This window comes from Sitophilus oryzae, unplaced genomic scaffold, assembly GCF_002938485.1.
Source record: "Sitophilus oryzae breed Bouriz unplaced genomic scaffold, Soryzae_2.0 scaffold_377_pilon_pilon, whole genome shotgun sequence".
Lineage (NCBI taxonomy): Eukaryota > Metazoa > Arthropoda > Insecta > Coleoptera > Curculionidae > Sitophilus > Sitophilus oryzae.
The window spans coordinates 400,446-425,685 of NW_022146948.1; the positions used below are offsets into that span (position 1 = coordinate 400,446).

Consider the following 25,240-nt stretch of genomic DNA (forward strand, 5'->3'; position numbering starts at 1 on the left):
TATAAATAAGATTGAACGAAAAATAAATTAATTTGTGCACTAGGGAGGGTAGTAACCCTTTCGAACATGTAGAGCATTATAAACTAGTTTGTAAAAGTTAATTTTTTTATAATTACCACGGTTAATATTGTGCATATAGACACTGAGATTTCAAATTCACAATAAAAAGAGTTAATAAGAATATCTTTAAATTGCTAACCTGGACATTATTTATTTGAATCTTTCAAATGGCTCGATTTTTCTTATTCAATGTTAATTAGCGCTGATCAATCTTGTTGCGATGAATATAATCAGATTAAATAATTTAAAAAACCAGCGTCGGACTTAAAATTATATACTTGTACTCAGGAGACCGAGTTCTTTCAAAACCGGAAATAAAAAATGCAGGTCCGTATTTAAAAAAATTAAGTTGGCCTCTATATCTCATAAATTATCGTCTAATTTGAAAATCTAAAAATACTATCAGATAGCCCTAATAAAGTGGCTATGAGAATGTGCAATTAGTTTTTTGATTTTCTAAAAAGTAACGCCAGGAAAAAATAAAATCGATTTTCAAAAAACTCCGTTTCTCCAAAAAACTCAGCAATCCCTGAAATTTTTAAAAAAATTTTGATGGCATCTTGGTGAACATCTCAAGGAGGCAACTTTGCCCCAATTTAACCATCTTCGTATCTATTACGGTTTCCGAGATACCAATGCTCGTACCTCGAATTTGTAGTACCCTGTAGAGCTTAAGCACCACTACTTGAGACAAAAAATCAGTTTCATAAGAAATCAAATAATTACGCACTAGGCAAGTAAATTATCAGTAGGGGTAGAAGGCCGATTCTGCATCAGGAGCAGGAGCAGAGCGCACAGCGCATGCGCGTAAATCAGCTAGGAACATGTAAAATAGGCTAATAAACAAGAATAAACGGGTTTGAACCGCTTTTGAACAGCTTTGAACGGCTTTTTAGCGTAAAACAACAGACCTGTTCAGTTTTTGTTCAAACCCGTTCAAAGCTGTTCAAAAGCGGTTCAAAGTGGTTCAAACCCGTTTATTCTTGTTTATTAGCCTATTTTACATGTTCCTAGCTGATTTACACGCATGCGCTGTGCGCTCTGCTCCTGCTCCTGATGCAGAATCGGCCTTCTACCCCTACTATTATCATATAAAAATATTATTATCAAATATTTAGATCAAATTGATGAACTATTGAGGAATATAAGTCAAACATGTTTCTGTATATCCACAACTCATATCCTGCCATAAGGTACATGCACTTGATTGATAATAATATACTCAACTTTTTTTTGAATGAATTCGTGATGATTAGACAAGAAATATTTAAGGATCTATTATTAATACTGATCAGACAAAAAAAATATTTATATAAAAAATTGAGATTACCTATTACAAATTTAAGTCAATCCTGTACTTAATTAATAATAAGTTTATAAAGTTTATAGGCCATGATACAAATAAAAAAAAATGAATTTGTATATTGTTCATAATATGCAGATGTGTAGTGATAAAATACCCAACGGGTCAGGGATGATTTTGACAAACGACAGCCAAAAATGAAAAATATACAATATAGCTGTCTGTTAAAATGACAGACAACTGCCACTCTCATATTATGTATCCTCTCTTTGACAGACCTTAGCCAGTTTCAATCATATACAAAAGATATACTTACGATTGTGTTGATATCTTAACTACACCATTTAAAAATAATTTTCACACCATATAAAAATAAATTGCATTCTTCTTAAGTGCTGCCAGCAAACGCCATTAAAAATGAAGAAGGATACGGGCTAGAATGTAGAATGTTTAGGAGGGGGGTTAGTCACCGCGACCTTAAAGATCTATTGTGTGTTCCCCTTTCTTGAGCTATAACGAGTTATAACTCATTATACAGTCTCAAGGCTTTAACAAAAGCCAGTATCTGAGACGGCTCCATAGAGGCCAGCTCTCCATCCTTGACATCAGCCGTACCAAAGTTCATGGCACGGATGGTCGTCATCTCGGCGCACTCAGTCAGTGGCGTAACTATCGATGTGCCGTGTGTGCGAAGCACACGGGCCCGGGACCTCGGGAGGCCCGGGCCGCATTTCCATATCTATCACATACTATCGCGAATCAAGCAGAATCCTTCTGTTTCTGATGAGGATATATATAAAATGGGTCAGGTTGTATACCTTAAATACCCCGATGATATTACCTATACGATTTCTTCTCAATTACTCTCCTTCAGGCAATGTTTCCGAAATAATTTATATGAAATCAATTGCATTTTTGAACTCACTGGATTTATTTTACTTAAAAACCTTTCATCGTCTTCTAGTTTCAGCGAGATTTTAACAGCGTGTCATATTTTTCTGACCATACCTGTTTCTGTGGCCTCGGCTGAAAGATCTTTTTCCAAATTAAAGCTTGTCAAAAATTATTTAAGAAATACTATGGGCGAAAAACGGTTATCAGCTTTAGCAATTATTTCAATAGAAAATGAAGTTGTTCGTACAATAGACATTGGTAATATTGTGGCAACTTTCGCCCATGCTAAAACAAGGAAAAAAGAATTTTAACATGTTGATGTTCCTATTTACATTGTTTATTTTAATTTAGGTAGTTTTGTTGTTGTTTTTTATTTTGTTTTTATTTATTTTTTTATTTATTTGATATTTTATATGTTTTGGGTTACATATTCTGTGTTGCAGTAATAGATTATACTATATAAAAATTAATTTGATAATGTTATTTCTAACCTAAAATATGAGTGCATATTATTCAGATTATTAAGTATTGAAATATGTAGGTGTAATAGGGGGCCCAGTAAAATTTTTGCACACAGGCCCGTGAGTCTGTTGTTACGCCACTGTACTCAGGCACTCAGTCACACTCAGTGATGAGGTGTTCTGGTGTTTACGGGGATTTTATGGATACGGGCTAAGTAAATGACGTCTAGAACTTGATCTAACTAAAATTATCATCAATTGTCATTCCCGAGCCATCTTTGACGCCGTTTTTTTTCGATCATATATGGTAGCTTATAACACATGGTAATGAAATCATACGAAAACATATTACTATGATCATACAACAATCAATGATATCACAGCAATAGTCAAATTCAAAAATGCTTTGATATTAAAATGTGATATTGCATTTTCAATGCTTTCCATTGCGCGATATGCTTTTCATGCGTGATGTGCTTTTTACGTTAAACTCATTACGTCATATTATACTATTCAATTATAACTAAATACTATACTGTAATCAAAAATAATTTTGTTTTAACAAACCATAAACAATAATAAAATAATTTGATGAGGAGCCGCTTGCTAAAAATTATTATAACCCATAATTAAATAAAAATAACTTCTAAATATAAATTACAAATATTTCTATATGTTTTTAGAATTGGTACAACAATAGAGTACACTTGATTGATAATTAGTTTTATTGAATGCATTTGCGTAATTTGTCTAAAGATTGATGTTTTTTAAATGTTAAAGGAACAACCATATTTTCATGATTTGTTTGTTGAAGAAATTTGGAAAAATATAAACGGTATTAACGATATAAGAACAAGCAATTTTTTTATAAAGAATGCATTTTTCTCAAATGTTAATAATAAAAAAGTTTTTCCTCTTGTAAGGACAATCCTGGGACATACTGTACAAGAAAAATTGAAAAAAAAAACATATAATATGATATTTTTAGCAAAATAAAACACTAAATCACCACAATACACCAAAACACTTTTACTTTTACACTGGACGCGCGTTTCGCTAACCATGTTAGCATCATCAGCAGATGATTATAAACTCAGACGTTTATAATCATCTCAATTATAAACTCAGACGTTTATAATCATCTGCTGATGATTTAACAGTTTCGCTAACATGGTTAGCGAAACGCGCGTCCAGTGTAAAAGTAAAAGTGTTTTGGTGTTTTGTGGTGATTTAGTGTTTTTATTTTGCTGTGTAACACCAAAGGTTCCAACCCTCAACTGTAATGATATTTTTAATTAAATTTTGAAAAAAACTTATTTTTGAATGGAGCAAGGCAAAATAGTATTTTCGCTCAAGTAAATTTTTAAATTTAATTTCATAATTTTCTGATAAAGCGCTTTTGAGTTTTCAATTTAATATAGAAGATTCCTCCTCAGGTCTATATACCGTTAAGAAGATAAACTAAAAAAACAAAATTTATTTAAAACAATTTTTACATAAAAACATCTTTGTCATCTTTGTGTATGTAAAGATCTTAAATTTCGGGACTTCCGTTCGGTCTGTCGTCGAGGCAGCATCGTATGTTGTCTGATGACTGATTGTTCGGGAGTCCAAGTTGTTATTCTGAAGATACAATTGTAATCGTTTTATAAAAGTCTATTGTTTTTTGGTGCAAAAGTGTTAAATTGAGTTCGTGTCTCATTCAGATACATATTTTTGTGAAATACATTTAAAGAAAATCTTTTTTCACGTTGTCACGGGGGTAACCAGGCCCTACGTAGCCGGATACTACCAGCGTGGGAGAAGAGAAGGTCAGATTGATAATATTTTATACAAGAAAGAAGTTGAAAAAGTTTAATTGAAGAATAGAAGAAATAGTCCATTCTGAAGACCACGCACGGAGGGTATGGATTCGTTCCAGATGCCTGAAAGGGCGCTCTCAGTGATGAAATAGAAGAAATGGAGATAGGAAATCTATCCACGGGCCGTATAGTCCAGGCAGCTAAAGGCCGTTAAACTGAAGGAAAAAAAATCTTAAATTTCGTCGTCATGCAACCACTGGCTGTAACCTAAATGGTACAATAGCTGTAAAATTGAAATTTAATGAAGTGTATGTGTTACGGTTAAGGTCCGATGTCCGGTTAATGTCGACATTACCTGGTTAATCTCGAGAATAACACACAACAAAACACCCAAAAACATAACCTAACCCAAACATTAACGTGTTAATGTCGACATTAACCGGACATCGGACTTTAACCGTAACATATACAGAGTTTAAATTGATATTTAAGAGAAGCCAACCAACGCAAATTTAAATGCCAGTCTAAGTTAAGACGCAGTTCTAATTTTATTAGTTATTTTATAAAGTTTTTTCTTTAAGTATCTGAGGACAGGAAGAATTGCAAATGACACTGAAATTATGTCTATTCGGAGAAAAAACACTTGATTATTAAAAAAAATCTACCTCTAAATGAGAAAGCCATTTTTTTCATATTTTCAGAACAAAAGCGGAAAGAGAAAAAAGTGCCTGATAATATTGTGAAAATCATCAGAAAGTTAAATTTGGATAAAACAATTCAAGTAAAAGCAGGAAATAATCTAACACGAGACATACCAATACCAGGAGGCATTAGAAAAGGAGACAGCATTAGCACCTTCTTCTTCAATCTTTTAATGGACATCATCCTAGAAAAGTGATTTTATAAAATATCGTTATATTAGGCTAAATTTTATAAAATATCCTATATTAGGCTATATTTTTATAAAATACACACAATTCGATATTTTACAAAATATTCTTATACTTATTTTATAAATTCTTCGTATAAAATATCTTTTTATACAGGATGTTTCAAAAAACATGTGCCATCTCTCGTGGGGAGATTCCTCACGTAAAAATAAGATTTATTTTTCATATCAACATAGGTCCGATTGATTCTGCTTTATTTCGTAGCTACAGGGTGTAAAAGTCTTAATATTTTTTTGATTTATTATAATTTTCTTCCAAGTACTTTTAGCGTTTCAAATGAAATTTTGATGGTAAAAGTTACAATAAATGCGACATATTTTAAAGCTACAAAAGTGTCGACGTATTCACCAGGGTCGTGCATATGGGTGATAACTGGAATATTTTTCAAAAAAAAGCATGTACACCATTGACTTTTTTTCTCTTGTTAACGAAATAGTGTAAGCAGTTTATGCCGATTAAAAATAGTCTCTTGATATTTTGTCGATTTCGGCATCCTTGATGAGATAAACGCAATTTTATTAATTTGCCTTGATCCAAGTCTAATAGCAACCTTTAAAAAAATTTAATATCATTAACTTGCGAAAGTTTTAAATAAGTACTCACATGCCTCATCAAAAAATATAAAAAAGTTCCTATAAATATGTGTTTGGAAATGCATAGTTTTAGAGTTACAAGATGTTATAAGGGCAACGGCCCAGCTACGTCGAAACACCGGTTCCCATTAGAACACCGAAGTTAAGCGACGTAAGGCGATGCTAGTGGATGGACGTGTGACCGGTTCGAAACTTTGCATCGTGCTGTTGTCCAAAAGGGAAAAGTGTAAAATCTATTGATACACACTGCTCATTCACGCCGGTTCAAGGCCCGATGAGATCGGATATCTCGTGAGTAAGAGTTAGTTTAGACACTTCCTAAGTCGGTAGGCCATTGACCATGATATGGCCGAGGACCGCGGTTCGGATTCCGCGTAAACAAGTAGGTCCCGTCCAGTTTAGCCATTGCAACAGAAAGGAAACGTTAACTTGAACCTCAAAAAAAAAGATGTTATAACTTTTAAAAATTAGGTTTTTTGTAATTATCTTAAATGCTATTATTTTTTTTATTTGAAATTGCTGTACGTGGGACTAATAGCAATAATAACTAATAGTAATAATATTTAATAATAAATTAGGTATAATATAATATATAATTTATTGATTTTATTAATTGTGATTAATAAAATTGCGTTTATCTCATTGTAACGTTTTTAGTTCGTTACATGTATTTTTTATATATGATTTATATAATGTCTGGCGTATCGTCATCGGATTCCATATCGTTCAGGCCTGATCATTTATTTGGCACGCTTGGCGTAATTTTTACGTTCCCTAGTCGCCAACCCTGTTATCGTTTCACTGCTCTGTGGAGGCGCTGTCAACATCGCTCCAAGGTTAGGTCGCTCTCCGCGCTTAACCTCACTTTTGTTCACCCGGCTTTTAGAAGTGGTAATAATTTAAATCTTGCTGCAAAATCTGAATCAGCTGCCATTTCGAAGCTACAGGTAAAGATGAGTTATTATCTTTTATAGATTCGATATTATTATTGAATATTTTTAGTGTAGAGTTTTGGATTAACCCACCTTAACTCGTATTTGTATTTTGCTGGCACATTGGTGTTCTTTTGCTTTTGTCTTCCAGAATGTAACATGGAAGAAAGGACAGTTTCTTTGTTTATTATTGAGCCCTCGGAAGTATTGCGAGGTAGGTTTATTTTGTTTATTAGACCTTGTTTGGTTTTAAACAAGAGTTTCGTATTTTTAGGGTCTTATGGACGGACTGTGTCCAAGGTTATGGTCCAGGTTACGGTCCAGGTTACGGACATTATCCAAGGTCCTAGTAGTGTTCCAAGGTACGGGTAGTGTCCCCATATTGCCACTGTATGGATGTCGCTACATAAAATGTTGATATCAAAAGAAAAAAGTCAGTGGCGCACATATTTTATTTTGAAAAATGTTCCTGTGATAACCCATTTGCACGTCCCTGATGAATTTATCGATACTTTCTTAGCATTAAAATATGTAGCACTTATAGTAACTTTCATCCTCAAATTTTCATTTGAATCACTAAAAGTACTTAGAAAAAAATTATAATAAATCGAAAGATTATTGAGATTTTAACACCCTGTAGCTACTAAGCAAAGCAAAATCGGACCTATGAATTGGACGCGAGGAATTTCCCCACGAGAGATGGCATATGTTTTTTGAAACACCCTGTATAAAATATTTTTTATCACACCGGTCTTAGAGTGTTAACTCTAGGGCATTAAAATTTTTACCAATTTTTAACAAAACTGCAAAAAAACTAATTAATAAATATATTTGTTTAATCTTTTATCCTTGTTGATATACAAGGGCTTTATGATCAAATATGGCTTTGACTCCGACAGTTAAAAAAATCTCTTCCACTCCATCTTTGAATAATACTATCCCTGTATGCATTGTGAACGAAATTGACATAACCAGCAGTATCCGTCCTTGAAAGTTCTGTTTGACGTTTTAATTGAAACATTTGAATTGTACTTATTTAAAGATTTTCTATGTGCTTCTAGTAAAAATATTTAAAAAAAATGCAAGACTTGCAGCAAGACCAAGACCAAGACTACTTATTACAAAATTACATTTCTGTTTAAGTACAAAATACTTACTGAACATCAATTTGGATTTCTAAGCAACAAGTCCACAAAGGACGCTATGTTTTCCCTCCTTAATAAAGTTTACTCCAGCCTAAATAACCATCATTCTACAGCAACAATTTTCTGTGATTTTTCTCAGGCGCTCGACTGTGTAAATCATAAGATCCTAATTAATAAACTGCAGCACTATGGGTTCAGGGGAACATCTCTCGAATGGTTTAAGTCGTATCTGAGCAACAGAAGTCAACTTGTGAGGGTGGATACCACGTTGTCTTCTAGCAAGCCAATAGAATGTGGAGTACCTCTACAGACTCAGTACTAGGCCCTATTTTGTTTCTTCTTTTTATTAACGACATTGCTAACACAAACATCAGTGGCAAAATATGTCTTTTTGCGGACGACACTAGCTTCACTTGGAGCAACAAGGACGTCACGGCACTTCATAGGATTATATCAAATGACTTAATCACCTTGTCAATCAAATGACTTATTCATCTTGGTGCGATTCGAACCTCCTGAGTCTCAACATTTCTAAAACTAAAACTTTGTCGTATAAAAACTCGCTGCAGCCTTTTGTACTTAACAACACCACCATTGACGTCGTAAAATCTGTAAAATTCTGAAGGCTTGTTGTAGACAATTCTCTGAAATGGGACATGCATATCGACGCTTTGTCGAAAAAATTGAGCTCTGCCTGTTTTGCATTAAGATCTGCTTCTAAGGAGCTTAATTTGTCAGTGGCTAGAACTGTTTATTATGCAGTTTTTGAGTCACACCTCAGATATGCTCTTCCATTCTGGTGTACGTGTTGTGCCACTCAATTTGACCGCATTTTCAAGCTCCAGAAGAGAGCTGTTCGATATTCACTGGGACTAAACAGCAGAGCTCATTCAGGACTTTTTTAAAAAATTAAAAATATTAACTCTTCCTTCCTTATTTATATTTGAATCCGTTTGCCTAAAGGTACGTATTCACTATCCGAACGAACCAGCGAACATTCGTTGGTTCGTTCGGTAGTAGCATAGTAGTAGTATGGACGGGACCGAATTTTAGAACCGAACGAACATCTACCCATTCGTTTTCGAACTCCTTTGATGTACCGACTTAAAACGGATGGTCGAGCAAACGAACGAACGAACGGCCGCATGCGTTCGGTTCCCCGTCCAAATATACCGAATTCCATTCGTTCGCTCGTTCGTTCGTTCGTTTGTTCGGATAGTGAATACGCACCTTAATACGTATGCATGTATCAGCTTCTCAAGAAAGGCCATCTCACACTTATCCACTCAGGAACGCGGAGCAAAATCTTTATCTACCTACCCCACGCTCAGAGTTAGTTAAAAGTTCAATATTATACAACTCCAAAAAAATGCACAATCACCTGCCATTTGAAATCAAATCCATAACATCATTTTCTTCATTTCGCAAAGCATTGAAATCTTATTTACTAGACAAGGCTTTCTACGCCGTAAATGACTTATATTTTGATAATCGAATTTGATCTTGTAGACACTGGTCTAATATTTGCTATTACTATATTTACTATAAACTTACTAAATATTTTTGAATATTATTTTTATTTTTTTATTCCTTGACATTGTAAACATTTATAAATGTTTATTTTAAACAATAAGATTGACAATGTAATTTGTATACTTGTTTTGTATTCTCTTTTGTTTGTTTATTTTATCTTTGTCTACAAATTGTAAAAATTTTTGACAATAAAGGTATTTATTTACAATGTTTTTAGTTACAATTAGTCTTGATAGTGGATTTTGGCATTTTCTTATGACTAGAATTTTCTCACAAAACATATTTCTAAACCCAATAGTGTGGTAAAATGGATGTGTAGCACGTCAAAAATTATTTATTTTTTGTTATTTATAATCAACATTAATTACGTATATAGTTTTTCATTATGTTGTATTCTATTTCCATGATACATATTTAATGGTTTAGACTTTATTTTATCTTAGATTTATAATGAAATGTATTGTAAAAAGATGCACATAATACGTTAAATAATTAAGTACTAAATATTATACTTCTATCGATATTGTAATCAATATTTATTAGACATTAATTGGATATAGAAAGGCAGCTAGTTTATTCAATGTCAAGCATATAAGAACAGAGCGACAGTATTTGACTGATTGCATTGTGCACAGAATATAATATTGAAAGGCCAATGTTAATTTGTGATTTCAAACACCGTCAGTTAATAATCTTTTAGGGCACGATTTTTTTCTTCTGCTACTTATTTGAGATCTAGTTGATCTGTTTGGTTTGGTTTGGTTTGGGTTAGTTTTAAGGTTGCCTCTGTGGGAATTCTTGGGAGATAGACTATCAACTCTCTTTCCATCTTGTTGGAAATCTTCCCGGCTGTTTCTTACCCATGGGTTTCCCTTCAAGAGCTATGCGTGATAGACTGTTTTCTTCCAAGCGTTTTACATGTGCGAACCATTGTCTTTTTCTTTGCCTACTCCATATCTCTATGTAATTATAATATATTCCACATTGTTGTCTGATATTTGTGTTTCTAATTCTGTGTCTTCTAGTCTTCCCCATTATAGTTCTTAGGTTCTTCATTTCAGCAAGCCTTAACATGCTTTTGGTTTTGTTTGTTTCCTCTCGGATTTCTATGTCATATGTCACTATTCTCAGATCTTTCTCTGGATCGTGGTAGTACGACATATACAGGGTGGTCCGAATTGTATTCCGGAAACTTCGGGAGCATATTCTGCAGATAAAAAGAAGTAAAAAACTTCATATACATGTATGTCCTAAAATGCTTAGTTTCGGAGATACAGGGTGTAGAAGTTTCATTTTTATTTCGATTTTTTTAAATAATTTCTGAAGTAACGTCAATATTTGGATGAAAATTGGTGTCTGTTAGTGTTATGACATGAGAAATTTGATTTTGATGTCATTGTAAGTCCTATTTGTAGAGGGCTCCACCTACATGTGTTTTAACTGTTTTGAAGAGTAATAACTCTTTGTCCGTACCTGTATAGAACTGCTTAGTGAAAAAATATACATTTTCGTATTTTTTTACGTAAAAAATGTTTCTTGGTAAAAATCGTTAGGAGCAACCCTTCTCGAGATATTTAGAATGGGAATAGTCAATACATGTCATTATTGACAAAAAATGAACATGTCGAGTAGATAATTATTTGACTAAAAAGATAAATTTGGACAATTTTTATTTTTTTTTTTAATTAATCATAAAATTTTCTTCGAAAAAATTATGATTGATGATGGTTTGGCACAAAAACATTTCAAATTTATGATTTCCGTCTATTAACTATTTAGTCAACATGTTTAATTCATGTCAATGATGACAGGTATTGATAATTTCGATTTCAAATATCTCGAGAACTATTACTCGTAGCGATTTTTGCCAAGAGATCATTTTTACGTTAAAAACGTCGTTAATATATATTTGTTTACTTGGTAGTTTTATACAGGTACGGACGAAAAGTTATTACTCTTCAAACCAGTTAAAAATATGTAGGTGGCGCCCTCTACCAGTAGGAGTCATATTGACATCAAAATCGAATTTCTTATATCAAAAAACTCCCAGACACCAAATTTCAACCAAATATTGATGTTTCTTCAGAAATTATTTGGAAAAAATCGAAATAAAAATGAAACTTCTCTAATATTATCAGACACTTTTTTCTCTTTTCGCTTTTTTTTGAAAATTTAAAAAAAATACTTTCTCATTTAGATGTAGATTTTTTTTAATAATCAAGTGTTTCTTCTCCGAATAGACATAATTTTAGTGTCTGTTTTTCCATCTTCAAATATTTTGTCTACTCATCTTTAGACAAATTACGCAAATGCATTGAATAAAACTAATTCATAATATTATCAATCAAGTGTACTCTATTGTTGTATAACAATTCTAAAAACATATTGAAATATTTGTAACTTATATTTAGAAGTTATTTTTATTTAATTATAGATTATAATAATTTTTAGCAAGCGACTCCTCATCAAATTTTATTATTATTTATGGTTTGTTAAAACAAAATTATTTTTGATTACAGTATTTATATAGTAATAATTGAATAGTTTAATATAATGTAATGAGTTTTGTAAAAAGCATATCACCCTTATATCACGCAATGGAAATTTTATTAGGTCATATAAAGATATTATAATGTCAAAGTATTTCTGAATTTGACTATTGCTGTGATATCATTTATTGTTGTATGATTAACATATTTTCCGTATGACTTCCTTACCATGTGTTATAAGCTATATAAAAAGATATTTGATGAAAAATTTGTTAGTGTTAATATACAATCTATATCTAAACTAATATACATATAAAATCCTTAAGTGACTGACTCACTGATTAATCACGATCCTGCTCAAACCACTCAACGTAAGAAGCTCAATTTTGGCATACAGGTTGATTCTAGGGTGTAGGGGTTCGATAAGAAGGGATTTTTCGAAATTCCAGTTTCAAGGGTGTGAAACCACCTCTTAAATATTACAATATTTTTTATTTAAAAAGCGGTCAAGTTTCCGAAAAACGCTTAAACACGTATATTTTATTTTGTTTTTTTTACATATTTTGAGATTGTTTAAAAATGTATAGAGGATGTTTCGAAAAATCTGGTCATTGATTAATCACGATCCTGCTTAAAGCACTTGACGTAAAAAGCTGATTTTTGGAAAACGGATTGACTTTAGAGTGTAGAGGTTCGATAAGAAGGGATTTTTCGAAACTCGAATTCTAAGGGGGTGAAACCACCCCTGAAATATTAGAATATTTTATATTTAAAAACCGGTGAGTTTTTCGGAAAAACTCTTAAACACGTATATTTTATTTTGTTGTTTTACATATTTTAAGATTTTTTAAAAATTTATACAGGGTGTTTCATAAAATATGACCATTGAGTAATCACGATTCTGCTTAAACTGCTTGACGTTTAAAGCTGATTTTTGGCAAACGGATTGACTGTGGGGTGTAGAGGTTTGATAAGGAGGGGTTTCTCGAATCTCAAATTGCAAGAAACGCCCCTCAAATATTACAATATTTGTTATATAAAAAACGGTTAGTCTTTCCGGAAAACGCTTGAACACGCATAATTTATTTTGTTTTTTACATATTTTGAAATTTTTTAAAAAATCATACAGGGTGTTCCAAAAAGCTGGGTAACTGATTAACCACGATTCTCCTTAAACTGCTTGACGTAAAAAGCTTATTTTTGGAACACGGCTTTTTCGAAAGTCAAATTCCAACGAGATGAAACTACCCCTCAAATATTACCAAGTTATATAATAATATCGCCATATTGTTTTTTCTCATGCTGACATAAATTTGAGAACATTTTATCCAGTTTGTACGTTAATGGAAATTCTTGGCTTGCTTTATCATCATCATTACAAATGATTAATTTGACGCAAACGAAGTCGCGGGTACCAAGCTAGTATTTTATAAAATCACACATATTACACTATAAAATTCTTCATAAAATATCTTTTAACTTAAATCCTTAACAAAGAAATTTTACAGTGTAATACCCGGTGTTAAGACTATGAAATTTATTTGTCAAATATCATTTATAAAAGATATTTGGAAAATTTGACAGTGATATATGCATATATATTTGATGAAAAAATTCACAATCAAAATAATATTTTATAAAATATTATATATTACACTGTAAACGATCTTTGACAAAGAAATTATATACTGTAATAGCGTTCTAAAACAATCTATGTATCACGTTCAGGCAAATTCCGCCAATATTGTCACGTTCAACATTTCTAGCACACCTACATTCTGCCTATCCATATTTATTAGTTCAAGGATGAAGGGCAAAGGGCTCGATGGACCCAATTTCTGCGGTCTTCAGGCCAGGACTGCCCTTTAGCCATCCATTAATGAGATTAAACCTGTAACTTGAATTGCTCTTGCATTAATTACTGACTTCAAGTATATTTTGTCGAAAGACCAATTTAGGGTTTGTATTTGAAGAATTAAAATATTGTATTAAAGGCAATCATGAAATAACTTAAAAAATATATTTAGGGGTATAATACACTCAGATGCAAAAAAAACGCAACGGAGAAATTTTTGGTCAAATTTAAAGTGTTATATTTTTGTTATTTTTAGCCCTATTTTCATGAATATTTTAGCAAGGTGTATATAATTATATTTGTAGCAAGGTGTATATAATTACACCTTTTATTCGTAAACTCAGTTTTTTATAAACATAGGGTTGTTTTTTTACCCTAACTTTAAAACACCCTGTGCAATAATTTCATGTGTAAATTTTACTAAAATATAATTTTACGGTCAGAACCATGTCTTCTGAGCAATTTATTATTTGGATCATGTCAATGTATGCCTTGGTTAATTTTTAAGAGTGAAATGAGCATGCCACCAACAATTTGCAGTTTTTTCAGTTATCATTTCTTATTGGAAGTTATTGTTCAATTTAACAAGGCAGCTTTGGTGATACTTTGATACTATAAACTGCCCATCATGTTCGACGTTTGGCAAATGCTTGGCAGGAGGGTTAGAGGTCGCGAAGCAGTACCAGATTGATTAAATCTATGGATTAAATTAACTTCGCTTGGTCCTTAAAGAAGAATGGGAGAACATAACGCAATATGATATATGCGGCCTCAATGACAGTATAAACGGGCGTATACAGGCAGTTATAGCAGCCAAGGGCGGCAATACAAAGTATTAGGATATTTTTTTAAGTTTTTTTTGTATACTTAAATGTTACAGAGATGTTTTCTTTAATATCGTTAGTTTTGTTATCGTTATTAGTGTTTATTGGACTGTATCGTGAATTTTTAACGTTTTTTTTTAATTTAGTATATAATAGTCAATGCAGTGTAATATGACGTTACGACAGTAGTTACCAAAACCATCTCGCCATATTAAAAAAGTACATCAAAAAGTAATGATAATTAAAAAAATTGCAAATTTATCGTTATCAGTTCATTTCGCTCTTAAAAATTAACCAAAGCATGTATTAACATGAATCCAAACCAAACCAAACCAAACAAAATGCTCAGGAGTCATGGTTCTGACCGGAAAATCTTATTTTAGGAAAATTTACAGACGAAATTATTGCACAGGGTGTTTTAAAATTAAGGTAAAAAACAACCCCTCGATTAACCCTGTATAATATGCCAAATACTAAAGTTTATAAAAAGCTGAGTTTACGAATGAAAGTTGATATAATTATACACAGCTCGCTAAAAAATTCATGAAAATAGGGCTAAAAATAACAAAAATATAACACTTTAAATTTGACCAAAAATTTCTCCGTTGCGTTTTTTTTTGCACCTGAGTGTATATTTATTAAGCCTTGATTCCCCTGAGTATTTTATAATTACACTGTGTGGTCTACAAAAAGAAATTATTTCTCGATCCTTTGTCCCTTATTCTTATGTAAAATCACGTCCTGAGTAAACATATATTTTGTTCTACCATCCACCATTTTCTGGGAGCCCCCGTTCTTTGTATCATATTTATCACTTTTCGATAACAGTAATAATAATTTTATGGATATGAATTTAATTTAGAGAAAAGGTGAAAAGAAGGTATTATTTTACCTCTAAACAATAATAAATAAAACGATATCAACCTTTTTTTGGTGTTTCTTGATATTTATATACAGGGTGGTCCGAACTGTATTCCGGAAACTTCGGCAGCATATTCTGCAGTTAAAAATAAGTAAAAAAGTTCGTATAAATCTATGTCCTTAAATGCTTAGTTTCGGAGATACAGGGTGTAGAAGTTTCATTTTTATTTCGATTTTTTCCAAATAATTTCTGAAGTAACGTCAATATTTGGATGAAAATTGGTGTCTGGGAGTTTTGCTTGTAGAGGGCGCCACCTGTAGTACAGGGCAATAGTTTCCATGCCAGACTATTTCTAGTGATTATTATTATTACTATATTTTAATGTCCAAACTTTTCAAAACGTAACTTTCAACCCTCAACTGTAAAGTAACTTATTCTAATTCTTAAATTTTAGCTGACGGATTATTTTTTATTATTTCAGGTCATGAGAAGTGCACTTTCCACCACGACCTCGAACTGGACCACAAACCACCTACCAGAGAAGCACTGATTCCAGAAATGTCCAGGTCGTACCGACTGCTTTTAGGTTCCTTAGGAGAAAATCCCGATAGACAAGGCCTTTTGAAAACGCCAGAACGGGCGGCCAAAGCCATGTTATTTTTTACGAAAGGCTATGACCAAAATTTAGAAGGTAAGTTTAGATTTATTACTAGCTTATCCTATAGACGGTGCCAAATTTTCATATACCGACAAGAAACCGTCTTGGGTCGGTATTTACATGTCTAGGAGTGGATCGTTATGGCAATCTAGTAAGGCGAAGAGAGAAAAACGCGTAGTATTTATTACATAACAACATAACCACTTAATCTGACGCTAGATTTTATGCGCTTGGGAAAATACTTGCTCTTCTTTCTTTATTCAGTACATTGTACTCATTGTATTGACTGTACTTTTTACACATGCGTAAATCAGCACCCAAGGCCAGAAATGCCAATCCGGTATATACTGTGTCCAAGAATTTGGACTATATATGGATTTTTATTTTATTTTAGATATCTCAGAAATGGTTTATTCTATTATCCCTGCCAAACTTTACCCAAACTAGACAGTATTGAAGTATTTCAGTTTGTCTATTGTTAGTAAAGCGATTTAATTTTTAAAAATACGTAAAAGTTTAAATTAAACAAGTTTACCGACTCATCATTGGAAGGTATCCATAAGGGCAATGTAAATACTATTTGGCGCTGTTCTTGCAACAGACGCGTTCCAAAACTTTTTATAATTTCGGAGCGGTTCGGCTTTTTCCGGAATTGTATCGCCAAACATTATTTATTCAAATTACTATTACTTTCTTTTAATTTCATAAATAAAAAACAGTGTGTTACGTATAAAAATCTTTATTTTATATAAGAACATGTATAAAATCCCTAAAATTAGTGTGCAATTGCAAAAATAGCAGTGCGAGGCAAAAAAATATACAATTACCATATAAAACCAAATACCCATAATATTTAGGGGGTAAGTTTAGTAATTCCTTTAGATATATGTAGGAATTTTTTACTTTCAATATTAAATTTTTCTTCTGGAATTTTTCCGTCTGATTTGAAAGCAGGGCTAATTAAATTCCATGCGCCCACTTATATCTGGAAATATACGGGAAATCAAAAGATCTAGTGATTTCCCCAGAGAATTCCATCGCAGTTAATTACCCTTGTCGGCGACAAATAATACCGTGATTCATGAGTTATTATGCAGGCAGATTCGAGATGATGCTGCTGATTAATAATCTTTTTAAGGTCGAGCGGTATTTAGTCTTAGAACTTGTCATCGATTTTTATAAAAAAAGCAATTTTGTAGAAATGCATGACAGTTTAAGAATTTACGGAACAAAAATTCATAATAAAATTCGAGGAAGCACCAGAGATGCAACAAGTCAGTTTGAAAAACTCTTACTTAAATCTTATGGAACTAAGTCTCAAGGAATTTCTAAAATCAAAATTATTTAAATCTTAAGTCAATTTCAATATAAAGTTCAAACGACTTAAGTCTTTCACTTAAATCATTTTCTTTCAAGTCAAGTCATTTTTGTAAAGACATAAATCAACATAACGTTATATACCTAAGTCGTTTTATTACTTAAAGGCGCGTTCTCACGAGTCGATTTTAGTTGATCAACTTAAGTTGACCAATAAAAAACGAAACCAAATTTTTGTTCACACACGTCAATAGAAATTGATTCGATTGTAGTTTTTTAAATGGCCGCGAACGAGGTTGTTCAAGCAGGTATAGCAGTCATTTGTGAGTTATTAAGTGCAGAAATCAGAGGCATTTTATTAAAATTTGGCAAAAAAAAACAGAAAACGTCGGTTTTGGGTCCGGAACTGGATACTGAGGAGAAATAAACTGGATGTTTCAGGAGCCCTGCTCAAAGAGCTTGCATTAGAGAATCGTCTTTTTTACCGCACATCCAAAGTCGCAAAATAAACTTGAACACAAAACTCGATCGCTTTACTGTTCACACGATTCAATCGCGTTTCAACTTGTCTTTAAATTCGCCTGTGACTCATTAGTTGATCGATACGTTTAGAATGGGTCAAACTTTATTGGTTCAACTGAAATTGATCAACTTAAATTGAAATCATGGTACGCATGCATATTTTTGTTCGATTTTAATTGATCGGTAAAAATTGTTCAACTAAAATCGACTCGTGAGAACGCCGCTTTAGTCTATAATTTTGACTTAAATCATGATGATCTGCAACACTCTTTAAGTGGGCGGTGGGCGGTGTTTCAAACTCCTGGAACCGGATTCTGAAAAACGCTAAGCGCTCCACGCTCAGTTAAGTCATTTGAAAACGGTTATAGTCTAAATCAGGAAAGAAGACGATTGCATAATCATATTATTTTGTAGTAAAGACAATCGATTTACCATTTCAAATGTTGAGCACAAACTAATGTCATATAATTTAAAAATTTATAACTGAAACACGGTAATAACTTCAGATCAAAAATTTCTTATCCCACATTATATGTTTTATGTCTTTAATAACAAAAATAGGAACTATTCAATTTTAGTACAAGATTGTAAGTTCTAATGAGTCATTTCTTCTAAGTATCTACATTCAAAAACAGCATTTCAGGCTTCAAAAATTTGCCATCCTAATGAACCAAACCAAACCAAACGAATGAACTTTAAATATCTAACTTTAAAGAAGTGCATCTCATTCACACTTAACATGTATGGTTTACTCACCGTTTCTCAGTATAAAACCTACACTTTTCAATTATATTAATGTGTCTTTCGGTACAATATCGGGCAAAATACCGTTTCCCATAAGTTAAATCAAATGATTGAGATCATAGTACGATTAAAATATCATATATTCTCAGCAAGTTTAAGTTCTGTCGAGTAATTTATGAGATAGTAATTTGTATACAAAAAATATTTTAAATAAGATTAGCGCTCAAAAAATTCAATTGGATGTATATCATTACCTTAGAGGTCTTTGGAGAAGCAACTCTTTACTGTCTCGCATAGTAATTTACACTCAACTAACTAACTTTAATACTAATTTCATATACTGCTAACTCTTGATTATAGTAATACATGGTGTTACAATTTTAGACGAGATGTAGTTACGGCGCGCGATAGGATGTCGGTTTGCCCTTTCCCACTTTAGAAACTAATTTCCCTCTCGTACGGGGCCAATTACAGAGCGCTTTTCGCTTTGATCGAATTAAACTTCAAGTCTCGGGCTTGAAAGCTTTCCTACTCTTTGAATTAATACTGAAAAGAGTGAAAAAGTTTCTATCTTGTTCACGTTCCGTTAATTTAGTTTTGTCTTATTTTCGATGACATTTTTTAGGTTTCCTATTAACTTTCAGGATTCCGTTTAACCATTACCAATAATGTAATATGGATTCATTCGTTTTCGAAACATTTCTTTTGAATATCTGTTAAATTGATTCAACTCATGTTAATTTCATTTGACTCGATGCTAAAAATGCTTAGATATACTAGTGATTCTGTGATTATACATATACATATACGAGTGATTCTCATTCCGTTTATTTTATAATTGTTACCGATTGCGTTTTTAAGGTGACGTTCAGTTAGATAAAGATAAACTTTTCATACTAGTTAGTTGCAAATAATCCATCAAAGAAGTTGCAAATAATCCATCTAAATACAATCCAAACATATCTTTACTAGAGCTTTAATAATATATATTTTGGAGTATTTTAAACACAAACTAATGCCATCTAATTTGAAAATTTATAACTGAAACACGTCATAACTTCAGATCAAAAATTTCTTATCCCACATTATATGTTTTATATTTATGTTTGGAGAATAAGCAACTCTTTACTGTCACAGTAATTTGCACTCTCTAACTAACTAATTTTAATACTGTTTTCATATACTGTTAACTCTTGATTATACTAATACATGGTGTTATAATTTTAGACGAAATGTAGTTACGGCGTGCGATATAGGATGCGCTTTGCCCTTTCCCACTTTAGAAACTAATTTTCCTCCCGTATAGGGTCAATTACGAGCGCTTTTCGCACTTATCGAATTATTCTTCCAGTCTCGGGCTTGAAAGCTTTCTTACTCTTTGAATTAATACTGAAAAGAGTGAAAAAGTTGCCGTCTTGTGCACGTTCCGTTAATTTCACTCTGTCTTATTTTCGATGATATTTTTTAGGTTTCCATTTAACACTACTTTCAGGATTCCGTTTAACCATTACCAATAATCTAATAGGGATTCATTCGTTTTCTAAAGACTTGTCTATTAAATTGAATCAACTCATGTTAATTTCCTTTGATTCGATGCTAAAAGTGCTTACGAGTGATTCTGTGATTATATATCCGAATGATTCTCAATCCGTTTATTTTGTAGTTGTTATCGATGACATTTTTAAGGTGACGTTCGGTTGGATAAAGATTCAATTTTCATACTTGTTAGTTGCAAATTATCCATCAAAGAAACATCTAAATACAATCCAAACATACCTTTAATACAGCTTTAATAATATTTTGAGGTATTTTAAAAACAAACTAATGCCACCTAAGTTAAGCATTTATAACTGAAACACGTCATAACTTCAGATCAAAAATTTCTTTTCCAAGATTATATGTTTTATATTTATGGTTGGAGAAGCAACTATTTACTGTCTCACATAGTAATTTACACTCTCTAACCAACTAATTTTAATACTGTTTTCATATACTGCTAACTCATGATTATAGTAATACGTGGTGTTACAATTTTAAACTAGATGTACAATTAGTTAAGGCGCGCGATAGGTTGTCGCTTCGCCCTTTCCCACTTTAGGAACTAATTTTCCTGCAGTATAGGGCCAATTACGGAGCGCTTTTCGCTCTGATCGAATTAAACTTCCAGGGTCTGTCTTGAAAGCTTTTCTACTCTTTGAACTAATACTGAAAAGAGTGAAAAAGTTTCCATCTTGTTCACGTTCGTTAATTTAGTTTTGTCTTATTTTCGATGACATTTTTTAGGTTTCCCATTAACTTTCAGGATTCCGTTTCACCATTACCAATAATGTAATATGGATTCATTCGTTTTCTAAACATTTCTTTTGAATGTCTGTTAAATTCATTCAACTCATGTTAATTTCATTTGATTCGATGCTAACGAGTGCTAACGAGTGATTCTGTGATATATCCGAGTGATTCAGTGATTCTCAATCCGTTTATTATATAGTTGTTATCGATGACATTTTTAAGGTGACGTTCGGCTTGATGCTTGATAAAGATACACTTATCATACTTGATACTTGTTAGTTGAAAATAATCCATCAAATAAGCATCTAAATACAATCCAAACATATCTATAGTACAGCTTTAATAATATTTTGGAGTATTTTAAACACAAACTAATGGCATCTAATTTAAAGATTTATAACTGAAACACGCCATAACTTCAGATCAAAAATGTCTTATCCCACATTATATGTTTTATATTTATGTTTGAAAAAGTAACTCTTTGCTGTCACGCATAGTAATTTACACTCTCTAACTAACTAACTTTAATAATGTTTTCATATACAGCTAACTCTTGATTATAGTAATACGTGGTGTTACAATTTTATACTAAAAATTTGTAAATGTAAAACATAGTTAAGGCGCGCGATAGGTTGCCGCTTCGCCCTTTCCCACTTTAGAAACTAATTTTCCTCTCGTATAGGGCCAATTATAGAGCGCTTTTCGCTCTGATCGAATTAAACTTCAAGTCTCGGGCTTGAAAGCTTTCCTACTCTTTGAATTAATACTGAAAAGAGTGAAAAAGTTTCCATCTTTTTCACGTTCCGTTAATTTCATTTTGTCTTATTTTCGATGATATTTTTTAGGTTTCCATTTAACTTTCAGGATTCTGTTTAACCATTACGAATAATGTAATATGGATTCATTCGTAATCGTTAATGCTCAATTCATCCAACTCATGTTAATTTCGTTTAGTTCGAGTAAAAAAAATATTATTTTGTATATTGAATATGGGTAAATACCATATACCCGGCATATATCCAAATGCATTATCAATACCAGGAATATACAGGTATACACTAGGTATACATCTACAATAATGGTGAGTCTTAAATAAGTGCAAACATTTTCAGGGCTGGTAGATTTCGATAAAAGAAACATGTTTTCTCTTTGTCGTTTTTTCAAATAAGTCCAAAATAGCCGAGTTATTTTACTTTCGAGCAAATTTCCAAAAAAAAATGATTTTTTGCTTAAATTTTGTGAACCACTGGATCTTTTCTGGGTTTTCTTTCTTACAAATTTAAACTACTATCTATGTTGCTGTATTATCAAGAAAGTATGGTTTTTAACTTAAAACTAAAAAAAATCCAAAAAATTTTTCAAAAGATTCCAAATTTTGAAAAAAAAATTTGCGAAAAAAAACCTCATGATCGTGATTTTGTGGTCGAAATATACTACCCCTAAAAACATTTGCACTTATACAGTATGTTATATTAACTTATATTATGACTTTAAAACAGCGGCGTGCGGTCCATGGAAGCGGGGGAAGCACCGCTTCCCTAAACTTTTTAAAGATAAAAAAAATAAATAGTTAAACGTTAATAATACTGTTATTTTATAACAAAAGATTAATTTAATTTGTTAAAATTATTTATTTGAAACCTTACATAAACGTAGTAAATTTAATTAGCCTTTTACTGCATGGATGCGCGCCTGGAAATCGACGCCGGTCGCCTATCCCTTCTTCATGTAGATGTTATTGACCTTGAACGCAAACGACAAATTTAAGCTGGAAAATCGCGCACAGTTGCAAGCCACGGCAGCGATCTTTCGGCCGCCTTCCGCGACTTTTAATTTATCGGGACGGGTTCGTTTACGATTTTATAGGTAATATTGTATTTTTTTCGGATCTAAGTTAGTGTTTACTGTTTCGTTTGTAAAGGAGGGTCAAGAAGGACAATCTTCTGCTTCTGCTAGTGTGGACAATAATTTAGACTGTGTTCGTTTTGTATATGTGTTATTAAAAAAGGGATTTTCTAGTCGGAATTTCCAAGAAAAAAGTAACATTATTAAGTCTGGTAGGCCAACGGTTCCGATCAATTTAGAGACCAGAGTGGAGAAATCGGTAAAAAAATTCACTAAACATTTTCATGTTGGGTTTTACGACTTATTTTAACTATTAAAACTTTATGTGTTTTTGTTTGTTTAACAATTTTCGATAGAATTTTAATCGAACAATGAAAATGGCCTCGGAATTTTCAAAGGTAATTTTTATAAGAAAATGTAAAAGTAATGTCTCAAAATAGGTTTTTTTTACCGATTCGCTTCCCCGCCTATAATTGTCACCGCACGCCGCTGATTTAATACCCTATAGCACAGAATATCTAGCTACGCAACAGAAGCCTCGTTACATGTATAAAATTGTAGGCAGCAAAAGGAGGCAGGCTTTTAAAGCCTGTCTCCAAATCAGATATTTTGATGTGGTAGTTTCGCTACTACATAATAGAGGGCAATAAATTTAAAAGAAAACAGTTTTCTACAAACAAAATTTAAAAGAATTTTGTGCAGTGTTGCCATTGTGTAATTCATATCGTAATACTTCCTGATAAAGCCTACCTTCAAATTTGCTACATCTTTAAACATATTAAAATAGATCAGAGCTGATTTTTTCACTTTGCCATGTTAGTTGGAATTAAATCTTATGAGCTAAATTACAATCACTTCCTGACGTTTGATTGTATAATTGAATCCTGAATTTTCATTGTAATTCGGCGACAATATAATAAGTATTGTTCTACTATTATGATACCACTTCCTGACGTTCAATTGTGTTCATACCAAGTTCATATCGTATAATCGGGAAAAAACGGCGTTAGCCATGGCTATGAAATGAATATCGCTGTCATTTTATATGTAAATTTATATGGGAAATGTCATCGATCGTCCTTTTCCAGCCAACTGGACGCCGTTTTTTTCGGTATCATACGGTATTTGATATATGCTATTTTTCATGACATTTACAATATTATGGTACCATGAAGCATATCAAGTGATACCATAATATAGTACCATATTACGATACATGGCGTTCGATTGGGCTTAAACTTGGTATACTATATCTTCAGTGACATTGTAATATCATGGTACCATGGAGCATATAAAGTGGTACCTTCTATAGTACCATATTTCTATAGTACCATATGCATTGATGACATAGCAATATTAGGTACATGGCGGCAATAGGGCTTAAACTTGGTATACTACGTATTATCGGTGACATTGTAATATGATGGTGCTATGATGCATATCAACTGGTACCATAATATAGTACCATATTATGTACATGGCGTTTGATTGGGCTTAAATTTGGGATACTACGTATCTTCGGTGATATTGTAATATTATGGTACCATGGAGCATAATAAGAGGTACTATAATATATTACCATATTACGATACCATTTCCTGGCGTTCAATTGGTCTTAAACTTGGTATACTACGTATCTTTGGTTACATTGTAATATGATGGCATATAAAGTGGTACCTTAATGTAGTACCATATTTCAATACCATTTCCTGGCGTTCGATTGAGCTCATATTTGATATATACTTGCGTATTTTTGATGACATTGCATTATTATGGTACCATGAAGCATATCAACTGGTATCATAATATAGTACTATATTACGTACATGGCGTTCGATTGGACTTAAACTTGGGATACTACGTATTTTCGGTGACATTGTAATATGATGGTACTATGATGCCTATAAAGTGGTACCTTAATATAGTACCATATTACGATACCATTTCCTGGCGTTCGATTGGGCTCAAACTTGGTATACTACGTATCTTCGGTTACATTGTAATATGATTGTACTATGATGTATATAAAGTGGTACCTTAATATAGTACCATATTACGATACCATTTCATGGCGTTCGATTGTTTTTAAATTTGGTATACTACGGATCTTCGGTGACATTGCAATATTATAGTACCTTAAAGCATATCGAGTGGTACCATAA

General features: G+C 32.4%; 1 protein-coding gene across 1 annotated transcript in view; it reads left to right on the forward strand.

The window, feature by feature from the left end:
• LOC115885210 (GTP cyclohydrolase 1-like) overlaps positions 1 to 25,240 on the forward strand; it is a 72,015-nt gene that overhangs the window by 16,649 nt on the left and 30,126 nt on the right. The window contains exon 3 of the mRNA XM_030904038.1: positions 16,185 to 16,394. Coding sequence (XP_030759898.1) covers positions 16,185 to 16,394 — 210 coding nt within the window. The remainder of the gene's footprint in view (positions 1 to 16,184; positions 16,395 to 25,240) is intronic.